The 20861-nt window shown below is 48.6% G+C and overlaps 1 protein-coding gene across 2 annotated transcripts in view; it reads right to left on the bottom strand.

Annotated features, from left to right (window-relative positions):
* Positions 1-20861, bottom strand: part of Abr (ABR activator of RhoGEF and GTPase) — a 190832-nt gene that overhangs the window by 133841 nt on the left and 36130 nt on the right. Inside the window, exon 1 of one of the 2 annotated variants that reach the window (XM_021728141.3) lies at positions 10061-10733. The exons of the other annotated variant lie outside the window; for it this stretch is intronic. Within the exon in view, the coding sequence (XP_021583816.1) occupies positions 10061-10121 (61 nt within the window). The 5' untranslated portion in view covers positions 10122-10733. Of the gene's footprint in view, positions 1-10060; positions 10734-20861 lie in introns of those variants that run through there. 2 annotated transcript variants of the gene reach the window in all.

Genomic DNA, 20861 nt, shown 5'->3' with positions numbered 1-20861 from the left:
CCCAGGGCAACAGAGTGTAACTAGAATTAATAACACTGCTTAGTTTTCAGGGTGGTTGTTTATAGTCTTTCATCTATTGCAAGTGTACAAATTTCCCATTAGTTTTCTTTGTAAATAAGTTACATTTTAAACAATGAATCAAATGAAAGAAAAACATTAAATATATAATAACAAAAGTAGGTAATATGGCAGGGCTGGGGTTGTGGCTCAGAGGTAGAGTGCTCACCTACCATGCATGAGGCACTGGGTTTGATCCTCAGCACCACATACAAATAAAATAAAGATATTGTGTCCACCTATAACTAAAAAATAAATAATTTTTTAAAAACAGTGTGTAATATGGCAAAAATCACAACTTGAATTGGATAAATTATTATTCCCTATAGTTAATAAGAACCCTTTGAGATCAGCTTGTCCACTTTTTGGGTTTTGTTTGTTTACATTCCAGGTCATGTAATCAATGTAGAAGGTCATGACCAGCATTTTCTTTTCTTTTTCTTTTTAATATTTTCATTATTTGTTCATGAATCAGGAGCAAAGAACCTTTATTTTATTTATTTATATGTGGTGCTGAGAATTGAACCCAGTGCCTCACACATGCTAGGCAAGTGCTCTAGCATTGAGCCTCAAATTTGCTTTTGATTTTAATGGAATGGAATGGAAAAGAGTAAAAGGGCATAAATATAGGAATGCACTGCAAATAAGGTAAGAGCTGTTGCATGAAACTTTGTTTCAGTGTGTGAGCTTACAATGTAAAATGTCTGTACTGTTTGTGGGTAACAGTCCAAGGAATTAGCAAGTCACTTCTCCAGCCCAGTCCAATCTCCATTGATAGGGGCATTCTAACTGAGTCCCAATGTGTGGCACTAACTCCTTTGGTCAGGCCACCCATGAAAAAATTTCCCTTAATGCTACACCCTGAACCTCCTCACCACAGCTCTTTGTCTCCTCTCTCTCATGACACAGAACTGACAACAGTAGCCACTGCAAGGAGATACTAAATGAATGGGTGTTCCCCAGCCCTGCTGAGGTGAGGGAAGTGGAGGAGATGTGCACTGAGTCACAGCTTAACCACACAGAAAGAATTAGGGAGAAGCATGAAGGGGACAATATGCCCTTTTTGGAGGGGCAGGACTTGCCCATTGCTAGGATCTGCCTTCCTGGCCTCTCGACTCTCCTGGGCTGGGGCAGCCTTGAGTCAGGAGTCTTCCCTGAGAGAGGACTCAGGGAAAGGAAGTGATGGGGAGGGGCCGGGAGTGGAGGGGAAGGGCAGGAATAGCTGGAGAAAGCTCTGGGCGGGTGAGGAGTGGGGAGCATCACAGGGTGGCACCTGGAGCAGGAAGCTTGTCAGGGCTGAGCCTTTGCTCTGGCTACATTCCGGAACCCAGGGGTGAGGGTGGGGATTGGGAGGCAGGAGCAGAGCTGGAGCCCCAGAAGGGAGGCAGCTGCTAGGTTCAGGGTGGTGTGAGGAGAGGAGGGTTAGATTCCAAACATGCTTCCCTAAAAAGGACACGTGACTGGGAGGGAGTGGTGCTTGGGTCCCTATACCCAACCAAGGCTGGGGCTCCTAAAAATATTGCTGACTCAGAGAAGGAAGTGAGCAGCTACTGAAATTTTGAGCAGCAAGAGGAAAGGAAGAGAATGGAGGTGGGGAGCACACCTCCTCCACTCTGACCCTCCTGATTTGGTTTTCAGCTCATGGGAAGCTTCTTCCCTCAGTCTCACTACTCACATACCTTGGTGAAATGGGGCCTCCCATCTTGACTGGGCCTTTCTGACCCCAGCCACAGGCAGGGTCTGCTAGACAAAGCCGCCCAGGCTCACACTTCTCCCTGAGGACTAGGGTCTCCAAAGGGGCTCTCTGAGGTTGCAGGGGTCTTGGTAGAGGAGGGGAGTGGGACTGGAGGCGCTGCACCATGCCACCCCATGGATCATGTGCCATGCCTGGGTGAGTTCGGACATAGCAGCCAGATCTTAGCCCAACAGGCTCCAGGCCTAGGCAAGAGACTTTGGTGCTCAGTGGCCTGATTTATGGTTGAGGGCTGTATTTTTCTTCTGAAACTGTGGAGGTGAATTTTAAAAGCCAAAGAGCAGGGCCAGCATCCTCGGGCTTTGCCAAGTCCTCTCTTCCAGTTCCTACTTCCTTGCCCCTGGCCCCACTTTGCTCTGGAAACTGGGCACTAGCGACACCCCATCCCCGCCTCCAAAGCCCATTCTCCCTTGCATTAATAACCAGCGCTTCTTGCCAATAATCCCAAGAACAACAAGGTTAATGCTGAGAGGTGGACTCTGAGTGACTGTGGGGAGAATATCTTGGAATAGAGGCGGCATCAGGTGGGTGGGTGCTAACAGGACACCTGGGGGTTGAGAGCTGCCCACATATCACGGGTTGGCGGGGAGTCAAGACACAGTCTTCGCAGTTGTCATTCTGGCTAGAGATGAACCAGATCAATCAACCTCAGTGAATACCAGTTGCCAAGAGGCCCTCACTGGGCTGCCAAGAAAGGCCAGAGTGTGGGAGAAAAGCACAGGGTAGAGTCAGGCAAGCCCGATGCTCAATGCCTGGCTTGTGCTCCAGCTCCATGACCTTAAATCAAATTCTTAACTTCCCCGAGTCCCAGTTTCCTCCCCATCTAATGGAGAAAATAATTCCCGCCTCATGAGGATAGAGATGGAAGGACAAGTGATAACATGCGAAGTGCCTAGGCCCGAGCTGCCACATAGGAGGTGCTCAATGGGGGTGGCTAGAATCACTATTGCTGCTGGAAGCTGAGTGGGCTATAGTGTCAGAGGGACCTAAGGTCTGGCCCAGCAAAAACTGGGAGACCTTCAGCAATAAATGAACATCTCAGAGCCTTGGTTTCCTTGTCTATATCATGGGGGATGATAAAAGGTATCCTTTTTGGAGTTTTATGATAATCTACAGAAAGTACCTCTCGCAACATCTGGAACAGAGTAGAGATGATTAAAGTTCCAGTCACTTCCATTCTTTCTAGAACAAATAGAAAAATCTATTTTCTATGAACTCCAAAGGACTGATGGACTTCTGTTTATGGGGCCCACTGGTTCTGGGAGACCCAAGGATGAGGTTTCCCTGCCCCTCTACAGAAAACAGACACCATCCTCAAAGACTGCTGGTGACCTATCACACAAAAGACACTGCCACCCTAATCCTAAGATTCTCCTAGAGGGGTCTTTCTTCCCAAACTATGCCTTGAAGAGAAAGACTAACTCCAAAAGATGGCGTGTAGGCCGTTTAGACCCAGGATAATGTGCAGTTAGCTGGAAGTAACCACAAATGAGGAAATCAATTGCTGCTATGGGGAGTGCATGTCCCCTAGCCAGGGAGATAACCAGGCTTAATTACACAGCATCTTTGGCCTCTACAATCTTGATCCATTAAACCCTTGCTGCTCTCCAGGAGGCAATGCCCAGGAGGAAGGGGTTAGCCCAGCATACAAACAGGATCAACCCTTCAATCCCATGAAGGCAATTATAGACACATCCTTCCCCAATTGACCTAAATAAACCCACAGATCCCTAGTCAATCCTGGGCCTTCTCTAGGCAGCATAAGCTCTACCGGCATCCAGGGAGGCCAATGGCCACCATGCCTGGAGTGTCAAGGACTCCTTCAGCCATGCTCCACCTGAGACTGCCAACCATCCAACCCCTTCTGCAGATCTTTCTCACCTAATTGCATCTGCCATGTCACTTATGAACTAAACGGACATGAAGCCATCAGTAGTAAGGCAGAGACATGGCAGGGCAGAATGGCACCTGAACAACTGGGTCCCCACAGAGCTCACCCTATCGAGTCCCATCTCCTAAAGGCCAGACTCACTCTGATACTTTCTGTATAGCCAGTAAACTCATATTCATTTTTTTTTTCCCATCCTGATGTGTGGTGGGGAAGGAAGGGCAGGAGAAGTCAGGAAATAAGTATGCGGGCAGAAAACTGAGGGAGACAAAATTGGATCTGAATCTGGGGACAGCGAACTGGCTGCCCCCACCTACAAATAGGCATAGTACCAGTTGGTTCTGCCTTAAAGGTCTCTTCACCAAATGACTTGGAAAGGGAGAAGACTGGGCAAGTGTCCTCAACCTCTGTATGGGGACTCTACTCTGCCCCTTCCCCTGATGTCTTTCCTCTTCCCCATTCAGAGTCTGCAACAGGTTCTCCCCGAGCTTCAGAGAACAGTGGAACAGTCCCAACCAGGGGTATCCATGGCTCCAAATGAGCATATTTTACCCTGAGAAATGCAATCTGAGTCAGGCCAAGGTCACACATCACAAACAGCTTCTTTGGGCTTGGGTTGTAGCTCAATGGTAGCATATTTGCTTAGCACGTGGGAGGCACTGGGTTTGATCCTCAGCACCACATAAAAAAATAAATAAATAAAGTTACGTCCATTTACTACTAAAAATATTAAAAAAAAAAACAAAAAAAAAAAACAAAAAAACCCCAAACAGGGCTGGGGTTGTGGCTCGGCGGTACAGTGCTCGCCTAGCACATGCGAGGCCCTGGGTTCGATCTTCAGCACCACATAAAAATAAATAAACAAAATAAAGATATTGTGTTCAACTGAAAAATAAATACTAAAAAAAAAAAACCCAAACAGCATCTTCATCCACCACCTCAATCCACCGCCACCCCCCACCCCTGCTGCCAGAGCTGAGGACCAAACTCAGGGCCTTGTGCATGCTAGGCAAGTGCTCAGCCACTGAGCTAAATCTCTAACACCAAAAACAGCCTCTTCCATTGCAGCCCTGGAGACTGTGATAGAGGAGGCTCTATGCACAGGTTTCTCCCACTGGTACAAAAAGCCCTTGGAGGAAAGTGCCAAGACACTGTAGGTAGAACAAGGTAGTGATTAACCTGCGCATCTCCTTAGCCTGCCACAGCCAAGGGCCTTGAAGGTGGCAGGATACTGATTTGTCCTGAATCTGCCTAAAGCTGTCTAGTTCCAGGTTGCCCCCAAAGGGCTCCAGCTGAATCAAGCAGCTACAACAGGAAATGCTGCAGTGAAGCCTTCCAATCACAAGCCCTAGCAAAGCAGGACTCCCTTGGGGGGTCTCCAACTCCACTATAAGCTACTACAATTACCAAATCCACACACCAGGAAACTTGTGAATGGGCCAGCAAACAGGTTTCTAGGATGTTTGGTGGAGTAAGGAATTAAAGGAGCCATGGCCCCAGAACTTCTCTCTCATACTCATTCAGCCAAAAACTATCAGGGGCTTATACCTGAGAACTGAGCTAGGAACCTCCTAAAAAAGTGGGAGTGTGGCTCATTGGTAGAGCACTCACCTAGCATGTGCAAGGCCCTGGGTCCAATTCTCTGTTCCTATCTACCCTCTTGCCACTTCCAAGCCCCTTCCAAACTCATCTGAAAAAGGATCCCTGTTCAGTGGTGAGGACTATGACGAGCTGGATGGCTGAGCAGTTCAATAGTACTCATCTTGGGGGCTGGGGATGTGGCTCAAGCGGTAGCGCGCTCGCCTCGCATGCGTGCGGCCCGGGTTCGATCCTCAGCACCACATACCAACAAAGATGTTGTGTCCGCCGAGAACTAAAAAATAAATATTAAAAATTCTCTCTCTCTCTCTCCCTCTCTCCTCTCACTCTCTCTTTAAAAAAAAAAAAAAAAAAAAAATAGTACTCATCTTCAAAGCACTTTATAAACATTAACTAATTAATCCACACAACACCCACGAGAGACATCACAGCCTCACTTTACAGAGGAGTGGTTACAAGAAGCGTTCAAGAACCGCACCAGGAAGCAGACCATATCTCAGACAGAGAATAGCCCAAGTCTTCCATCCTACCTTTAAGAGAGGCAGAATGAAATTTCTTCCCATCCTCCCTTAACCAACCTCCCAGAGTATCTTCTTGTTAATTCTTACAAATGTTCCTGTCATTTCTTCCTTTTCCCAAAGAACAACAACAGCAACAATCACAACAACAAAAAGTTTTTTTTGAGCAGATGACTTAATTATTCTGCCAGCCCCACCTCTGAGACGCCAGCAACCATGACAATTATGGGCTGGTGTTGACAAGAAGGAATAAATTACTGGGGCTATTCAGAGCACAAGAAAGCATCTATCTGCAGGTGTTCACTGGCACATCAGGGACTGTCCAATGTGGCCTGGCTGAATGAGCTGCTCTGATGAAGTTCACACAGTGCCAGTGGCTTGGACCTTGGTGTGTCAAGTGTAGCACTAAGATGAAACTGAGGCAGGCTCATGGTCATTTGGAGATCTGTTTGTATCCTCACAGCCTCAAATACTTCCCTGGCCCATGGATAGGGACTCAGTCTTTAAGAGGCATGAAAAATATCACGAGAGACTGAAATATCCCTTGGAAACGCTGCTTGGGGTAAGAGACGTTGGCTTCAAAAGGCAGAATTCTTGTAACTACAGATGGTCATGTTCTGCCTTCTATGAGGTCCAAGAAACTACAGGCTTTTGCATGGCTCAGTGGGATGGATATGTTTGGGATGAGTACTGAGTTGCTCAGTACAAAAACAAAGAGATTGAAAAAGCAAAGGAAGAGACCTCTCCTAAAAACTCCTGGCCATTTGAAAAGCAGCCAAATGACAAGCCTGCCTGGAGTATACATGTCTCAATCCAGATCTGTCGGGAGGGCTTGGAAGGACACAGAAAGTTTCAGAGCACCCCCTCATTTTGGGGTTATTCAACAGAACTTAATTTAGTCCAGTCTTATCCCAGGGTATAGAACCCAACTAAGAGGTGTTAAACATCTAGTGGAAAGTGTGGTTGGTGAAAGATACAGAGAATTTATGAAGAATAAGAAAACAGCCTACACAGAGAGACTCACCAACCCTAGGGAAAAGAGACTAGACAGGGTATCAAGGAATGAAGTTGGCATTATTATATTCATTCAGGAAAAAGAGTAGTAGAGACAAGAATTTGGGATGGCTGGCACCCTCACCTGCCACTTTACCAGGAGCCCAGGACCCTGCTCTAATCAGTCCCAGATCCCATTGGGAGTTGGAATCTAACCCATATCCTTGAGTCAGACAAATCATCCTTACCCCAGTCCTTCAGGACTTCTACCATAAGGGAGAGAGGGCATTTGCCATCCACCCCTTCTCTATGTGCATCAACCTATGGTGAAGTGGACACACTCCTGCCACAGATGCTGAGAGAGGAGTCTGAGAATTCCAAAGGCAAGAAGCTGCTGGTGTGCAGTCTGGCACCTTAGGAGCAGAGAGCCCCTGAGGGCCACAGATGGAGCTTCAGCCATCCCTTCCTGGGTTCTAGGTCCAGCCCCCAGCTCCTGCAAGAGACCAGGGACGGGTTGGGGTCAGGGTCATTAGAGCCACCTACCCTGCTGAACCATTTTTGGGAGAACTGGAACAGAGAACTGAAGAGACAAGTGGAGATACAAACACATCTCCATTCCATGTTACCATTCAAGGTCTTGAATAATCTCAGACATATCTGAAGCTCAGAGTCCTCTTCACTATCCTAGGATATCATCTGAATTCCTGCTCTGCCATTCATCAGTTATGTGACCTTGAGTGAAATCATTTAAGTTTACTGGGCCTCCATTTCCGAATCTGTGAACTCAGAGTTGTGAGGTTTGGTGAGAGTGGTAGAGAGTGCCTAGCATACAGGAGGTGTTGAGGAGATGCTCTGGAGCAATGCTAAGTTTGAGCCTCTATCATTGCATCATTTGCATCTCTAAAAAGTCACTCCAGGTGCCCTGGGTGCACCCCCTTAATAATTCCTTATGATCTGGCACTTGTGGGGGCTTGCCATCTCAGGATTGTGAGCCTCCTAAGCAAACAGCTTCCCAAGACGCAAAGGAACTTCCTCTGGGAGCCACAAAACCATGCTGCCAGGCAAATGACAGCCCGGGTATTTGTTTTAATTTAGGCTCTTGTCAAGAGGAAACTTGATGGCTTACAGCCCAAACATGACTACACAGCACCACCCCAGGAAGCCTCATGCTATGGGGCTCTCAAATAAGCTGTTCTTAAGAGGGAGGCAGGAACTCCTCACACTGCTGCCAAGTCAGTGTCCCCTGCCCACCCCATCATCCAGCTGCACCAGAGGTCCAGAGGCCACTGTGGCAGCACCAGGGTACAGTTCAGATGCCAGTCTGCCTGAGTCAAAGCTGGTTTACAGTGTCCCAAAGAGGTTCTTGACCTAATTCCCTCCTCTGACATTCCTCAGGTCAGGAATTCTCAAGGCAACCCCAGGCAATTTTGCATCTCAGATCCAGGCTGGGTATGGGGGGAGAGCCACTTGGAAATAATAAAGTGTGTGTGTCAGGGGGGAGATGGAGGGGTGTCTTCTTCAGCATAGAGAGAAAGACAGAGGTGGGTTTCCACAGGATTCAATGCTTTGGGAAATAGAAACCAGTACTGAGTTTTGCAAAAAGCCAGAAATATCCAGGAACATAAGCAGCATGTGAATATGAGGCATTGTTATGACTGTTATTTGCAAAAGCACAGCTAAGCAGAGGTCACTAATCCTTCCTGCAGGCCAGGAGCTGATCTGCATCAGGGCCCTGAACAGATGTGTGTCCCCATTCACACAGACACACATACACACACGCCACACAACCTTGGGCTCTAACCCTCACTCAATGAAGTTGACCTCTGTAGGGAAAGGAGCAGATGGAATGGCTGGGCTTGGCCCAGGATGGAAGCCCAGGGGATCCAGCTTTGCCCCTTTGATGTACAAAACCAAAGCAGAATGAACCATCACAAGGGGAGCTCCTGGGAGGAGGCAAGCAAAGAAAGTAGGATGGGTGGGGGGAGGAGATATGGGGAATAAAACAGGATTCAAGGGGATGCAAAGAGAAGAGGCTGGGTGTTGAGTACTGCAGAGCCTTCAGGGCTAGACCTTGGAGCTCAAGCTATCACCTTTCCCCTCCTCCCAATATGACTGTTATCAAGAAATGGAGCCAGGTTGACCCTTAAATATGTCCTTGAAAATAAAAAGCAATAAAAATGTCTTTTTTGTTTGGTATCCAGTGTCCAGACTCAGACCCTGGCTCTACCTGCCTCCCTGGGCTTCTGCTTCAGGACTCTGAGCTGGGAGATGTTGTAAGAGAGAAGGAGGGTCTCAGTCAAGTGGATCCAGAAGGGTGCAATCTACTTACTATCTTCCTCAGAGGCCAGCAAGGACCCTCTTCTTGTATCTGGAGAAAGCACCTGGAGAAGGTGTCTCAAGGGAAGGGTGAGGATAAGAGGCGGTTCTGTTTTAGCCACCTAAGCCACAGGGGGTGCGGGTGGTGACAGCTCCCAGTTTAGTTCCCGTGCCCAGGAAGTCCTAGTGATCAGTTACACATCCCCCGCGGCCAAGGAAGAGCAATCACATGATCGAGGCAGATTTGGGAGCTGCGAGGGGGTGGAGAGCCCGAGAAGGGCTTTTTATCCCCCCCTCCCCTTTTTTGGGAGGGTGATGAGGCTAGGGTGGTGATGAGGCTGGCTAGGAAGATTGCTGAACCAGGGATTTTCAGCTTCTTCATCCAAAAGGCCCCCAAGGAGATCTGCACTTACAGTCTCCTCCCAACCCAATCAATCAATCCCACCTTCGCCCCGAACCACACATCGGGCCTCGGAATATTCCTGAGGTGGTAAACTTGAGCGCCAAAGATTTCCCAAAATGGCCTTTCTGCTTCAGTGTGGGGAGAGAAACCGCTAGTCAGGGAGCCCAGGTAGCACCCTAAAGAAAGATGCTCCCCTCTTCCTGAGGGCTGTAGAGGGCTGGATTACACAACAGGTGGGCGGGGGTGAAGCAGCTCCCTAGCCTGGTTGGTCCACTGTCCCCATTCCCTTGAAGTCCACTCTGGGGACCCTATCTGCAGCCAATCTTGGGGACCCCATCTTCAGCCGATCACGGGGATCGCACGCAGCTCCCCCGCCTCCCAGTCCGCGGCGCACCTAGTGAAGGATGCCCGCGGCCCCTAGCCGCGCCGAGCTCCCAGAGGAGCCCAGCACCTGGGACCCGGGGCCGTCGGGGCTCCTTGCCAGGCGCTGAGCCCCTTCCCGCCCGGTCTCCCCGGCCCGAGCGCACACGTACTGCTGTATAGAGTGTCGATCCAGGAGAGGCGCGGCAGGCCCCGGTGGCTGAGCGGCTCCATGCCCGCGGCTCCGCGCGGCGGCGGCGGCGGTGGCGGTGGTTCCGTCAGATCGGAAACCCGACTCTCATCGCACAACAAAGGAGGGAGGGCGCGGGCGGGCTGGGAGCTTGGAGGGGCGGCCAGACCCGGAGGCCGAAGTTGCAAAGCGCAGGGTGGAGGTAGGGAGGCTGGGAAACAGGTAGCTGGGAGGAAAGAGCCGGAGATGCTGGGGAGGAGGCGAGGGCGGGCGAGTGTCCCCGGGAACCCTTCGGGCCGCTACGGCCAGGGAGAGCACCGCTGCAGATCCCCCGCGCCGCGGCCCCGCAGCCCGCCGGCCAACTAGCAACTTCCCCCGGGCTACGCGGCGCCCAGGGGCGGGGGGCGGGGGCCGCGACCAATCCGCGTGAGGCTCCGGAGCGCCCCCACCCCCAACCGCAGCACGCCTCCGGACCCGGTGGGTGTGTGGGCAGCGGCACCCGGCCCCACCGATGCCCAGGGAAGAGGGGCGCGAGTCCGAGCGCGAGGAGTGGTCAGGCGGGGTCTCTGGGTTGCGGCACAGACCCAGGCTCCCCCTCCCTGCACTCGTTGGGCTGAGCAGAATTCTGGCAACCCGCAGACTAGGTGCCGCGGGAAGACCTATGGGCCCGCAGGGGTGACATCACCTGCCACCCCAGGATCTCCAAGCGCAGTTTTCGGGCTGGTTCGGCTACCAGGCCCCTCCCCTAGGCGAGTCTGGGGATTGGCGCTGACTGGGTTAAAGTCCTGCGCGCCGGCGGTTAGGCTCCGCCGCCCAAAGACTGTGTTGTTGGCTTCCAAACCTTAGCAGTGCCTCATCTATTCAGCTACCCTTGACCTTAAAGTGCATTGGTTCTCGCCCTACACACCAGGGGGCGGCTCTGGAGAAAAACTGGAGAAAGCTGCAAGGGGTAGTGGAGGATCGACTCTCTGTCAGAAGTGCCCCTTTGAAGTAACCGGAAGGCAAACTCCAGGAGCCCTCTCTGGGCGTCTCTCCAGGCAGCACTGGAGGCCTATCATGTATGCAATATGATGTCTAAATTGAGGGAAGTCTGGGGTCAAGATGCCTCAGAGAACGGACAAAATACCTCCTAACAAAGACCCCCTCAAAGGCAGTAAAGACATTGGGGGCAGGGCCTTATGTGTGTCAATTCTGTGGGACACAAGACAACTTTCCCACAGACTTGGTCCTGTAGTCACACTGGAGATGCGACTGAAGAGGAGGTGAGTCAGGCTAGAGTGGTCTAGGGCAGCAGAGAAGGACACCCTTTCCTGAACTCCCTGAAAACCGAGCAGCATGGCCCACCAAGGCAGCCCGACACTAGACCATTTGTTTACCAGGATAGTAACATTTCTAACAATGGAACAGTCCTCAGGCAGCTTAAGGGCAAAACCTTCATGATCCAGTTCTGCCCAAAGTCTACATGAAGTTAAGCTCACCCTGGCCTTTGTGGTTGGCAGTGTTGTTAGCATTCACTGAACTTGGTGGTGGTAGTGTGTGTGTGTGGGTGGGGGTGTGGGGGGGTCCTCATTATTCCAAACATACAGATCTAGTTCTTAAGGGGAGAAGCAGACTCTGAGAGGAAGGCTGTGCCCAGTCCCATAAGCTGCCTGGGCACAGGCCTCCACAGCTGCCCAAAGGAAATGGTGGATACCAGTTCATTGTGGATTGGACTGAGCCTCTAAGAGGTGCAGGGAAAGATGCTCTGAGGGGTGGAAGCCTCTACAGGTGGCTGCTGATGATATTTTCTAATATGAGCCCCTCCCTGTGTTTGCTTGGCTCTCCATCCCCCATCCTATACCACTCTTGGTTCAGGCTCTAGCGCTGTGTCTTGCTGCTCCTCCCTGCTCAGCAGACACCCTCCCATCATCTCTGACTGGCACATAAGATTGGGAGCACCAAACAGGCACCTGGAGCTTGGCAGGGAGGGAGCCATGCATCTCCAATGAGAAGCTCCAGAAATAGAGCTCCAGGATGAGAGAAGGAGCAAGTAGGCTCTCCAAGGAAGCAGGCGGAGGATGGGAGAGGGGCCTCCGGGCTTCTCTTCTTGCATGGAACTCTCAGAAGGCACAGGCAGAACCAAGGAGAGGAAGAAACAGAAGCATGAGCTGCAGCCATCCTTGATTATCAGCCCCGGAAAGCCATGGCACTGTTCCCTCCCCAACAACAACCACCACCAAGACTGCCTGGACCCTCTCCCCACACCACGGGGATTTTTCCTGATGGTCACATCCGGCGCTGGCTGTGAGGAGGCCGTGGATATGTGTTTCTGTGTGAGTCACATACATTTGCATACATTTTACATTTTTATCTACAAAGGCTTGAACAAGCTATTTTCAGCATTTTTTTTCAAGCTAAAATCTTGCAGTTGTTCTCCTTAGCGTTGCCATAGTTTGCTTTTTCCCTCCATTCTGTCCAATCCTGCATGGGCCTTCCCCTCTACAACACAATGTAGGGTAGAGGGAAAACTCTAGAAATATTGGGTGATGGGCTGGGGTTGTAGCTCGGCGGAAGAGTGCTCGCCTCATAGGTGTGCGGCCTTGGGTTCTATCCCTGGCACCACATAAAAATAAATAAATAAAATAAAGGTATTGGGCCCAACTACAACTAAAAAATAAATATTTAAAAAAAAGAAATACTGGGTGGCAATATTTCTAATATCTGACACTAAATGTCAACTTGGACATTAGTTTTGTTCACAAGAGATGATCTCACTATGAGCACCACTGTTATCCCAGTTTTTCTGCATTTTCCAGATGAGAAAATTGAGGCATTGAGCAGCTAAATAACCCACCCAGACTGGCAAGGACTGAGACTTGGACCCTAGCTATCTGCTTAAGTAATGTACATGCTGTACACTGTCGGTTGACTATTAAACACAGGGTATTGACGGTCCCTGGAAATCTTGGTTGGTCTATTGGTGAGACCTCCTTCTAGGAAAACTTTCTAGCCTCGTTCTATCTGTAGATGCCCATCTCAGAAAATGGTAGTTACTTCAAGATTTTCTTGATGCCTTATAGGATGACCTCCAGTGTTAATAGCACACAGCCTGATTCTAACCTTGGCTACTGCAACGAGTGGATGGGCCTTGGAATACCATAGCAATTTGAAATTGGAACAGCTGCCTTCAGATCTCTGGCACTGAGGGCAGGGGGGAAGCTGGGGAAACCCTACCACACACCTGGAAACGGAGGAGTTAAAGGAATGCTACCCTTAGTGCTCTTAACCCCAGCCATCAACCCCAATCTGTCAGAGCAGCAGGAAGGTGTTCCTGTAGACAGACCTCCCTTATTCAGCTAAGTGCCTGCACCAGCCCGTGCACCCCAAGGTACTGAGTCAGCATCCATCAACCACCTCCTCCACTCCCCTACTAATCAGTCCGTTGTCCAGCCCCTGGGGCCAGAGCTCTCCATCTTCCCCAGCCTTCCCTCCAGCCTCTGCATTCAGGCTGTCCTCAGCTCCTCCATCTCCGTGGTGACCTGCCCACTCCTCCCTCACAGGGATTTAAGGGCTGGTTACAGTGCCGGCAATGCTGGGCTGATGATGTGAGGCTGAGCAGGAAGGAGATGATAGATCCCATTCTGAAGGCCGTAGCCCTGCCCTTTACTCCCAGGAGCAGTACGTTGCCATCCAACAACCAAATCTTTTACCAATCTTTTGGCCAGAATGACCAAAAGAAAAAAAAAAAAAAGGATGATCTTAGAATCAAAACTGTATATCTCAATCCCTAGCATGGCAAACAGCAGTAAAACTGTACATCACCACTTTTCTTCCCTTCTCACGGTAGCAACAACCCAGCTCCACTGTGCACAACAGGAAGGACCCAGGAGTCCCTGCTTCCTTGATCACCCAACAGTCACTGATGGCAAATGTTGTCCACAGCCTGGGGGCAGGCAGAGAAAGCCAGTGTGTACAGAAGCTGGATGCATAGGTATTGTTGGGTGTGTGGCCCTCCACATTCAGGCGAAAAAACAAAAACAGACTCCAGTGACTAAAAACCCGAGAGTTTGCACCCTCCCAGCAGATCTGTTCTTTAAAGCCGGGTCAGTATATTTTGCACTAGAGTGGACCCAGCACCCAGCCCAGTGGATGAATGACATTGGTATAGACTTCCAAAGCAGCTGTCACCATGCTATGCCCCCAGATCAGCTCTCTGTCAAAAGCCCAACAGACTGGCATTCAATAATGCATGTTGAATAAGTAAAATTAAGAACAGCTAATATTTATTGAGTACTTGGTAAGCACCAGGCACTAGTCTGTAGTTCTATGTGGATTATCTCACCTAATCCTCACAGAAGGCAATGAGACAGGCACTACTATCATCTGTTTCACAGAAGAAGAAGAAAGGCTAAGACATTGGTCAGCTAGCAGATGGAGACACTTGGAAATGAACTGAGTCTGAATCCAGAGTCCATGTGTATAGCTCTGTGTTGGGCAGTAAAGAGTGATCAAATGAATAAAAAACAGAATGAAGTTAAACTGGGGGAAGAAGAGATCCGAGTACAGGAGGAGGCAAGGCAGTATTATTCCAGAACCCCCTAGGGCCACCAAGAATAAAACAAAAAGAGAACTGTTTCCCAAAGAAAACCACATCTGCTACGACAGGGCAGATGACCCTGGAGACAAGCAGGACACAATCCAATGGCAGCCTCTTGTATGCAAAGCTCTGCCAAACCCCACTGCCTCTATGCCTTATGCCAGTCTCTATCATCTACAGAATATGGGCACCACATGGGTCAGGTAGATGACTCCAGACTTCTTATCGGTAGTAGCAGACTAATAAACTTTGCTTCCTTTCCACTCCTTGCTTCATTTCTTTTTCTTTGGTATAGTAAAGCACCCTTCTAGGATTCACCCTCACCCCTTGGGTCTGGAAAGAAGAAAATCCCCCAAGCCTCTCTCACCAGTCAGGGAGAAGGCTTGGCCCAAGACTCTGTCCTTCAACCTCTTACTGCCTGCCTCTTCCAAGCCTCCTGGTTTTCCAGCAGACAGTGATATTTCCAGATAGTTAATTTGCAGTCATCCCCTATTCATTTCTCTATTGAAGTTTTGTGTCAGCTTGAATCATGGGAAAGATCTGCAGCCCCTGGTAAGATGTAGACCTTATTCCCAGGGAATTGCATTCACTCCTTGTTGCCTCCCTCAGCATCACTGCCAGGAGAAGGCACAGGTCCCAGCAGCAGTGATATTTCCCGCACATACCCATACATTTCCCAAGGGCTGAGTTCAAGCCCTGTACACACAGCCAGGGCCACAGCAAGTTCAATATCATGCACAGAGCAGCTGGCTTAGAAGAGACAAATCAAGCTGCAATTTCAGGAGAGTCTCTTGCCAAGCCCCAGCTAACATGGCTCTCACCTGATATTGCTAAGATTGTACCACCCAGGGATCACCACCAAACATCTCATGGTGATGAAAGTTTCCCTACAGCCCATCAGAGGGCTCTACAGCAGGGTCTGGGGCCCCTTCATCATTTACTTACCACTGAATCCTCATCAGCATTTGGAAAGATGCTAGCTGAAGAAGAGACAAGAGGTTTCTCCAAGTCCCCCAAACCCAGAGACCAAGGTAAATGGCTCCAATTTCATCAGTTCCAAGGGACACAGGGAAACACGTCCAAGATGAGCTCAGAACTCACAAGCTGGCCCCCTGCCTTCCTGTGGTCACCACTGCCTTGAAACTGGCTGTGCTCCCCATTCTTTCAGCCAGAGTTCTGCTGATGCATCCCAACCCTGCGCTGCTCTGCCAGGAGCTCTGACGCCACTCACCAAACTGGCCCTGTCCCCATCAGGCCCAGGAGTAGCCTCTGGGGCTTCAGGCTGTCAAGGAGACCGCCTCCAGGAGGTGGGCAGCTCAACATCCAGGAAAATGAAGACAAAGGAGCGTTTGAGACTGGCCAGTGGTGCTTGCTAGTGGTGGAGACTTGCTTTGAGGTTAATGGTAGAGCAAGTCAGTGTGTGACAATATCTCTTTAAGAACTGGACCTCTTTAAGGCAAGTTCCCTCTGCAGTCAACTCTTGCCACCACCCGTCCTGCGGCAGAGAGGTGGGCTCTCAAGCGCCATCTGGTGGCCCAAAAGAACAGAACAAGGTTCTGCTCGTGACTGCATTCAAATTTTAGCTTCTCAACAAATTCTGCCCAAGGCTGCAGGTTACTATACTAAGCAACAGGGCTGGGGGAGTCAGGAGGAGCAGAAGTCTCAGAGAGTAAGGAGAAGGGGAATACCTATCCCACCAGACAAAATCTTCAGTAAGATCCTCTCAAATGGGGGGACTTCCCCTGAGGCACTGCTGAACATATCATTATTGACTTCATCACTGAGACAGTGACTTTCAATTAGGGAAGGTGTAGTGGTATTGCCCTGCCAGAAAGAATTTTAAAATGTACAGGAAAATTTCAAGTGATCACAACAACTAGAGAGTGACTAGCATTCGATGGGCAGAAGCCAGAGATGTTACAATGTCCTGCAACATGCAGGACTGTCCCAAAGAATTTCTGACTTCAATGCCAACAGTGTCAAGAATTTATATATTTGAGTGGGGAGAACTGAAGATCCTTCCTTAACAAACTCATACCCCAGTCTTCTTTTCCCTATTATGCCACCTTAGGGATCCTCCTTAAATAAAATCACCAAACTTAGAGGTGGGGAAATGATCTGGCTCAGGTCACCTTTATGAGGGAATCCAATGTTCTAGCTGCCCCTCCCTAGAAACAAGGCACACATATTTGTCTGTAGCCCAAATGGCTCATCATGACCTTGAACATTTTTTTTTATACTAGCAATTGCACCAGGATTGCTTTACCATTGAGCTACATCCCCAGCCCTTGTTATTTTTCATTTTGAGACAGGGTCTCACTAAGTTGCTGAGATCGGCCTCAAACTTATGCTTGTCCTGTCTCAGCCTCCGGAATCACTGGGATTACAAGTATAGCCACTGCACCCAGACATGGCATGCACTTTCAGGTTCTGATCATAAAACCTTGTGACTATTAATTTCCTCTTCTTGGAGCTCTTTGTGCCCTGTCCTGGGCTGGTCAGCTTGGTTTCATGAACTGAGCCCAGTCTAGTGCCAGGGGATGCAGGAAAAACCAACAACCATTTTCTAATGAAGGGAGAGTGGAACAGGACAAGATTCTGGCCAAGGTGGTCAGTGAAAGCCACCCAATGGTCACATCTGAGCTGGGTCTGGTGTTTAAGCAGCCCCAGGCTCAAGAGGCTCACATCATAGACACAAAGATCAACTGGAAGAAAAAGTTTAAACACTCTATAAAACAATCTGGCATGCTACCCTTATGAAAACCAGTCTGATTTCTCACCACCATCAATACAAAGACCCATATCCTTTTTTCCTTATTGCAGTGCTGGGATAGAACCCAGGGCTTTATGCATACTAGGTAGGCACTGCACTGCTGAGCTATACCCCAGCCTCCCGTATCTTTATTTATTTATTTTTGGGAGGTGAGGGGTTGGTACTGGGGATTGAACTCAGGAGCACTTAACTGAGCCACATCCCCAGCTTTTTTTTTTTTTTTTTTGTAAATTGTATATATATATTTAGTTGTTGATGAGCCTTATTTTATTCATTTATTTATATGTGGTGCTGAAAATCAAATCCATTGCCTCACACATGTGAGGCAAGCATTCTACCACTGAGCCACAACCCCAGCCCTGTCCCTAGTGCTTTTTATTTTTTATTTATAGACAGGGTCTTACTAAGTTGTTTAGAGCCTCACTAAATTGCTGAGGCTGGCTTTGAATTCACAATCCTCCTGTCTCAGCTTCCTGAGACACTGGGATTACAGGTATGGGCCACTGTGACCAGCTCCCATATCTTTTGGATGGCCACAAGGCCCTGTGTCCTGGCCTCTGCACCCCTTTCGGCTTCATGTGGCATATTCTTCTCTTTGCTCTCCCCCCTGCCTTTTTGTTTGTTTGTTTGTTTGTTTTGTTTTTTTGTTACCCTTTCCTGCCTTAGAAATTTTGCACAGGTTGATATCTCTAGTGAAAATGTTCTTCCTGGCTGAGCACAATGGTGCATTCTTATAATCCCAGCTACTCCAGAGGCTGAGGCAGGAGGATCACAAGTTACCTCAAAAGTAAAAAAGGCTGAGGATGTAGCTCAGTGGTTGCAAGTTTCAGTACCTGGCTGGGGGTGGAGGGAGCTCTTTCTTCACTCTGCCTGAACATCTGTCTTCTGGTCTTAACTGAAACATCACTTCTATGAAGCTTTCCCTAACCACCAGAACAGGGAGGCCTGCTTTTCTCCTTCCAAATTCTTGGTGCTTTTATAAATAATTCAGTACCTATCTCTTCTGCTAGGCCAAGAGCTCTAAGATGGCAGGAACTATATCTCTCTTGTTCATGGAAACCATTGCACCTTGCTCGAATACTGGTTCTAATGAATGAATGAGTCAATGTAAATGAAGCCTGAAGTGAGGCAGTACAGTTGTTTTAGCTAGCCCAGTTCCACCAACTGGAAAAGGATTGTCTGGATTGGTTGGGATGTCCTGTGGCCATGTTCTCTGGGAAGACTCAAAAAATATATAGACAGAGAGAATCCTAGGATCAGATTTGGGGCAGGACAATTGCTGCTCCTCTTAATCTTCTAACTGCTCACCTAAAAACTCCAACTAAAATCTTCCCAGTGTGCACCGGGCTCACTTGCTAAGCAGCCAGCATTCAATGCTGTGTCCAATCAGGCTCTGATGGAAATGGAATAGAAACCTAGAAAAGATTCAGACCACTAAGGGAATTTCAGTCTCAATTCCTGTCCCGAATTTGCAATGCAATTTGTTTTCAGAGAAGGGAGGCAAAATGTAGTTCTCCTTGAGGAAAAAAAATAGTCTTTGGGTACAGGCCTATCCTGTTTCTTCCTGTCATCTGAGAGAGAAAGAAGATGCTGGTTGCTGGTAGCAACAATGAACTCTTCTGCCCAGGATGCTGCAGGCTTAAGCTGGAACTCACCAACTCTCCAGAGATGACTTTTTTTTTTTTGGACTGGGGATTGAACCTAGGGGCTCTCAACCTCTGAGTCACATGCTCAGTCCCCCATCCACTCCCCCCCCTTTTTTTTTGTATTTGATTTAGAGACAGGGTCTTGCTGAGTTGCTTAGGGGCTCACCAATTTGCAGGGGCTGGCTCTGAACTCACAATCCCCCTCAGCCTCCTGGGCTCTGGGATGACAGGTGGGTGCCACCACCCCCAGCCAGAGATGACTTTTTTAATGCAACCATTTTTCATGATAGCCCCTCCAACCAGACAGACAAACAATCTTGCTTTTCAGGTCAGCAATGGAAGAAGTATGATGGAACAAATTCTGGTCCCTTGCCCTCCCAAGGACGTAACTGAAGAGGGTCTACAGGCAGCCTAACAGACAGGCAGGGCTAGGGAGACCCTCTGCAGCTGCTGCTTGCACTGAGCCATAGTGACCACTGGGCAGGCCTCAGAGTCCAGACTCACTAGGTCTTCTCAGAGCCTGCAAACAGTGAAAGAGTTTCCTTTTCACATTTCCTTCACCAGAACAAAGAAATGAATAAAACCCTCAATATTTATTCAGGTTCTGGTTTCTTGGACTGTCAGTTTGTGATATCCTGGAAAAATCTCCTCAGGCCATTAGGTCAATAATCCAGGAGGGTGGTCTTCTAAGTTTCCTGCCATCTACCTAGGAAAGATGTTCTATCATACTAAGACTCTCAGGGTTCTCCTCTCTTCTGAAATGAGGGGACCTGGTTTGAATATGATTTGTTTCCCTGGAACTCAGGCAGGACTTTAATCCCCAGGGTCAGGTTTATGGTATTCACAGTGTGGAAACTTAATCTGATTGGTGTTTAGCAAAGAGGACTTCCTCTTTTCTTTTCTTTTTGTGGTGCTAGGGATGGAACCTAGGACCTCCTTAGGCAACCTCTGGGTTCAATCCCCACTATAAAAAAAAAAAAGGATCATCAACAAATCATTGTTCATTACTAGCTTGCTGTGTGTCTAAGTAGCTCCCTTTCCCTTTTGGAGCCTTGATTTTCTTGAAGAGATACAAGTCAGAAGGTTTTTTTTAAAAAATATTTATTTAGTTATAGATGAACACACAATATCTTTATTTATTTGTATGTGGTGTTGAGGATCAAACCCAGTGCCTCACACATGCAAGGCAAGCACTTTACCACTGAGCTACAGCCCTAGACCCTCATAAGGTTCTTTTCTTAAAGAAAAGAACCATGAAGCAGTTGGCAAGGGAGAGGAAAACTTTCCTCTTTTCCATCCCTCCGTTACTGTATTCCAGAAAGTTTAATGGGCTTTGAGCCCTAGAAATGTTATTTATTAGCACTGAATTTTCCATGAGCCATGTATAAGATAGGGTTCTTTTGCCCAGGTTGCTAGTGAATGTAAATTTGAGATAAGCTCAGAAATCACAAAAAGGCCAGGTAGTGCCTGATAGGTCAAGAGTAGTCTGAACAGTGTGTTATGAGGGGTCACCACTTCCAGCTGAGTTGATACCTAAATGCTTTATTTATTAATTATTATTATTATTATTATTATTATTATTATTATTATTTTGGTACCAGGGATTGAACCCAGGGGCATCTAACCTCTGAACCATATCCCCAACCCTTTTTTATTTTGAGTCAGGGTCTTGCTACGTTGCTTAGGGCCTCACAAGTTACTGAGGCTAGCCTCAAATTTGGGATCCTCCTATCTTGGCCTTCCGAGTCACTGGGAATACAGGTGTGTGCCACCATACCTAGTCTAAATG

Source organism: Ictidomys tridecemlineatus, chromosome 3 (assembly GCF_052094955.1).
Source record: "Ictidomys tridecemlineatus isolate mIctTri1 chromosome 3, mIctTri1.hap1, whole genome shotgun sequence".
Lineage (NCBI taxonomy): Eukaryota > Metazoa > Chordata > Mammalia > Rodentia > Sciuridae > Ictidomys > Ictidomys tridecemlineatus.
The sequence above is the reverse complement of the archived record's forward strand: the minus strand, read 5'-3'. Positions and strand labels throughout refer to the sequence as shown.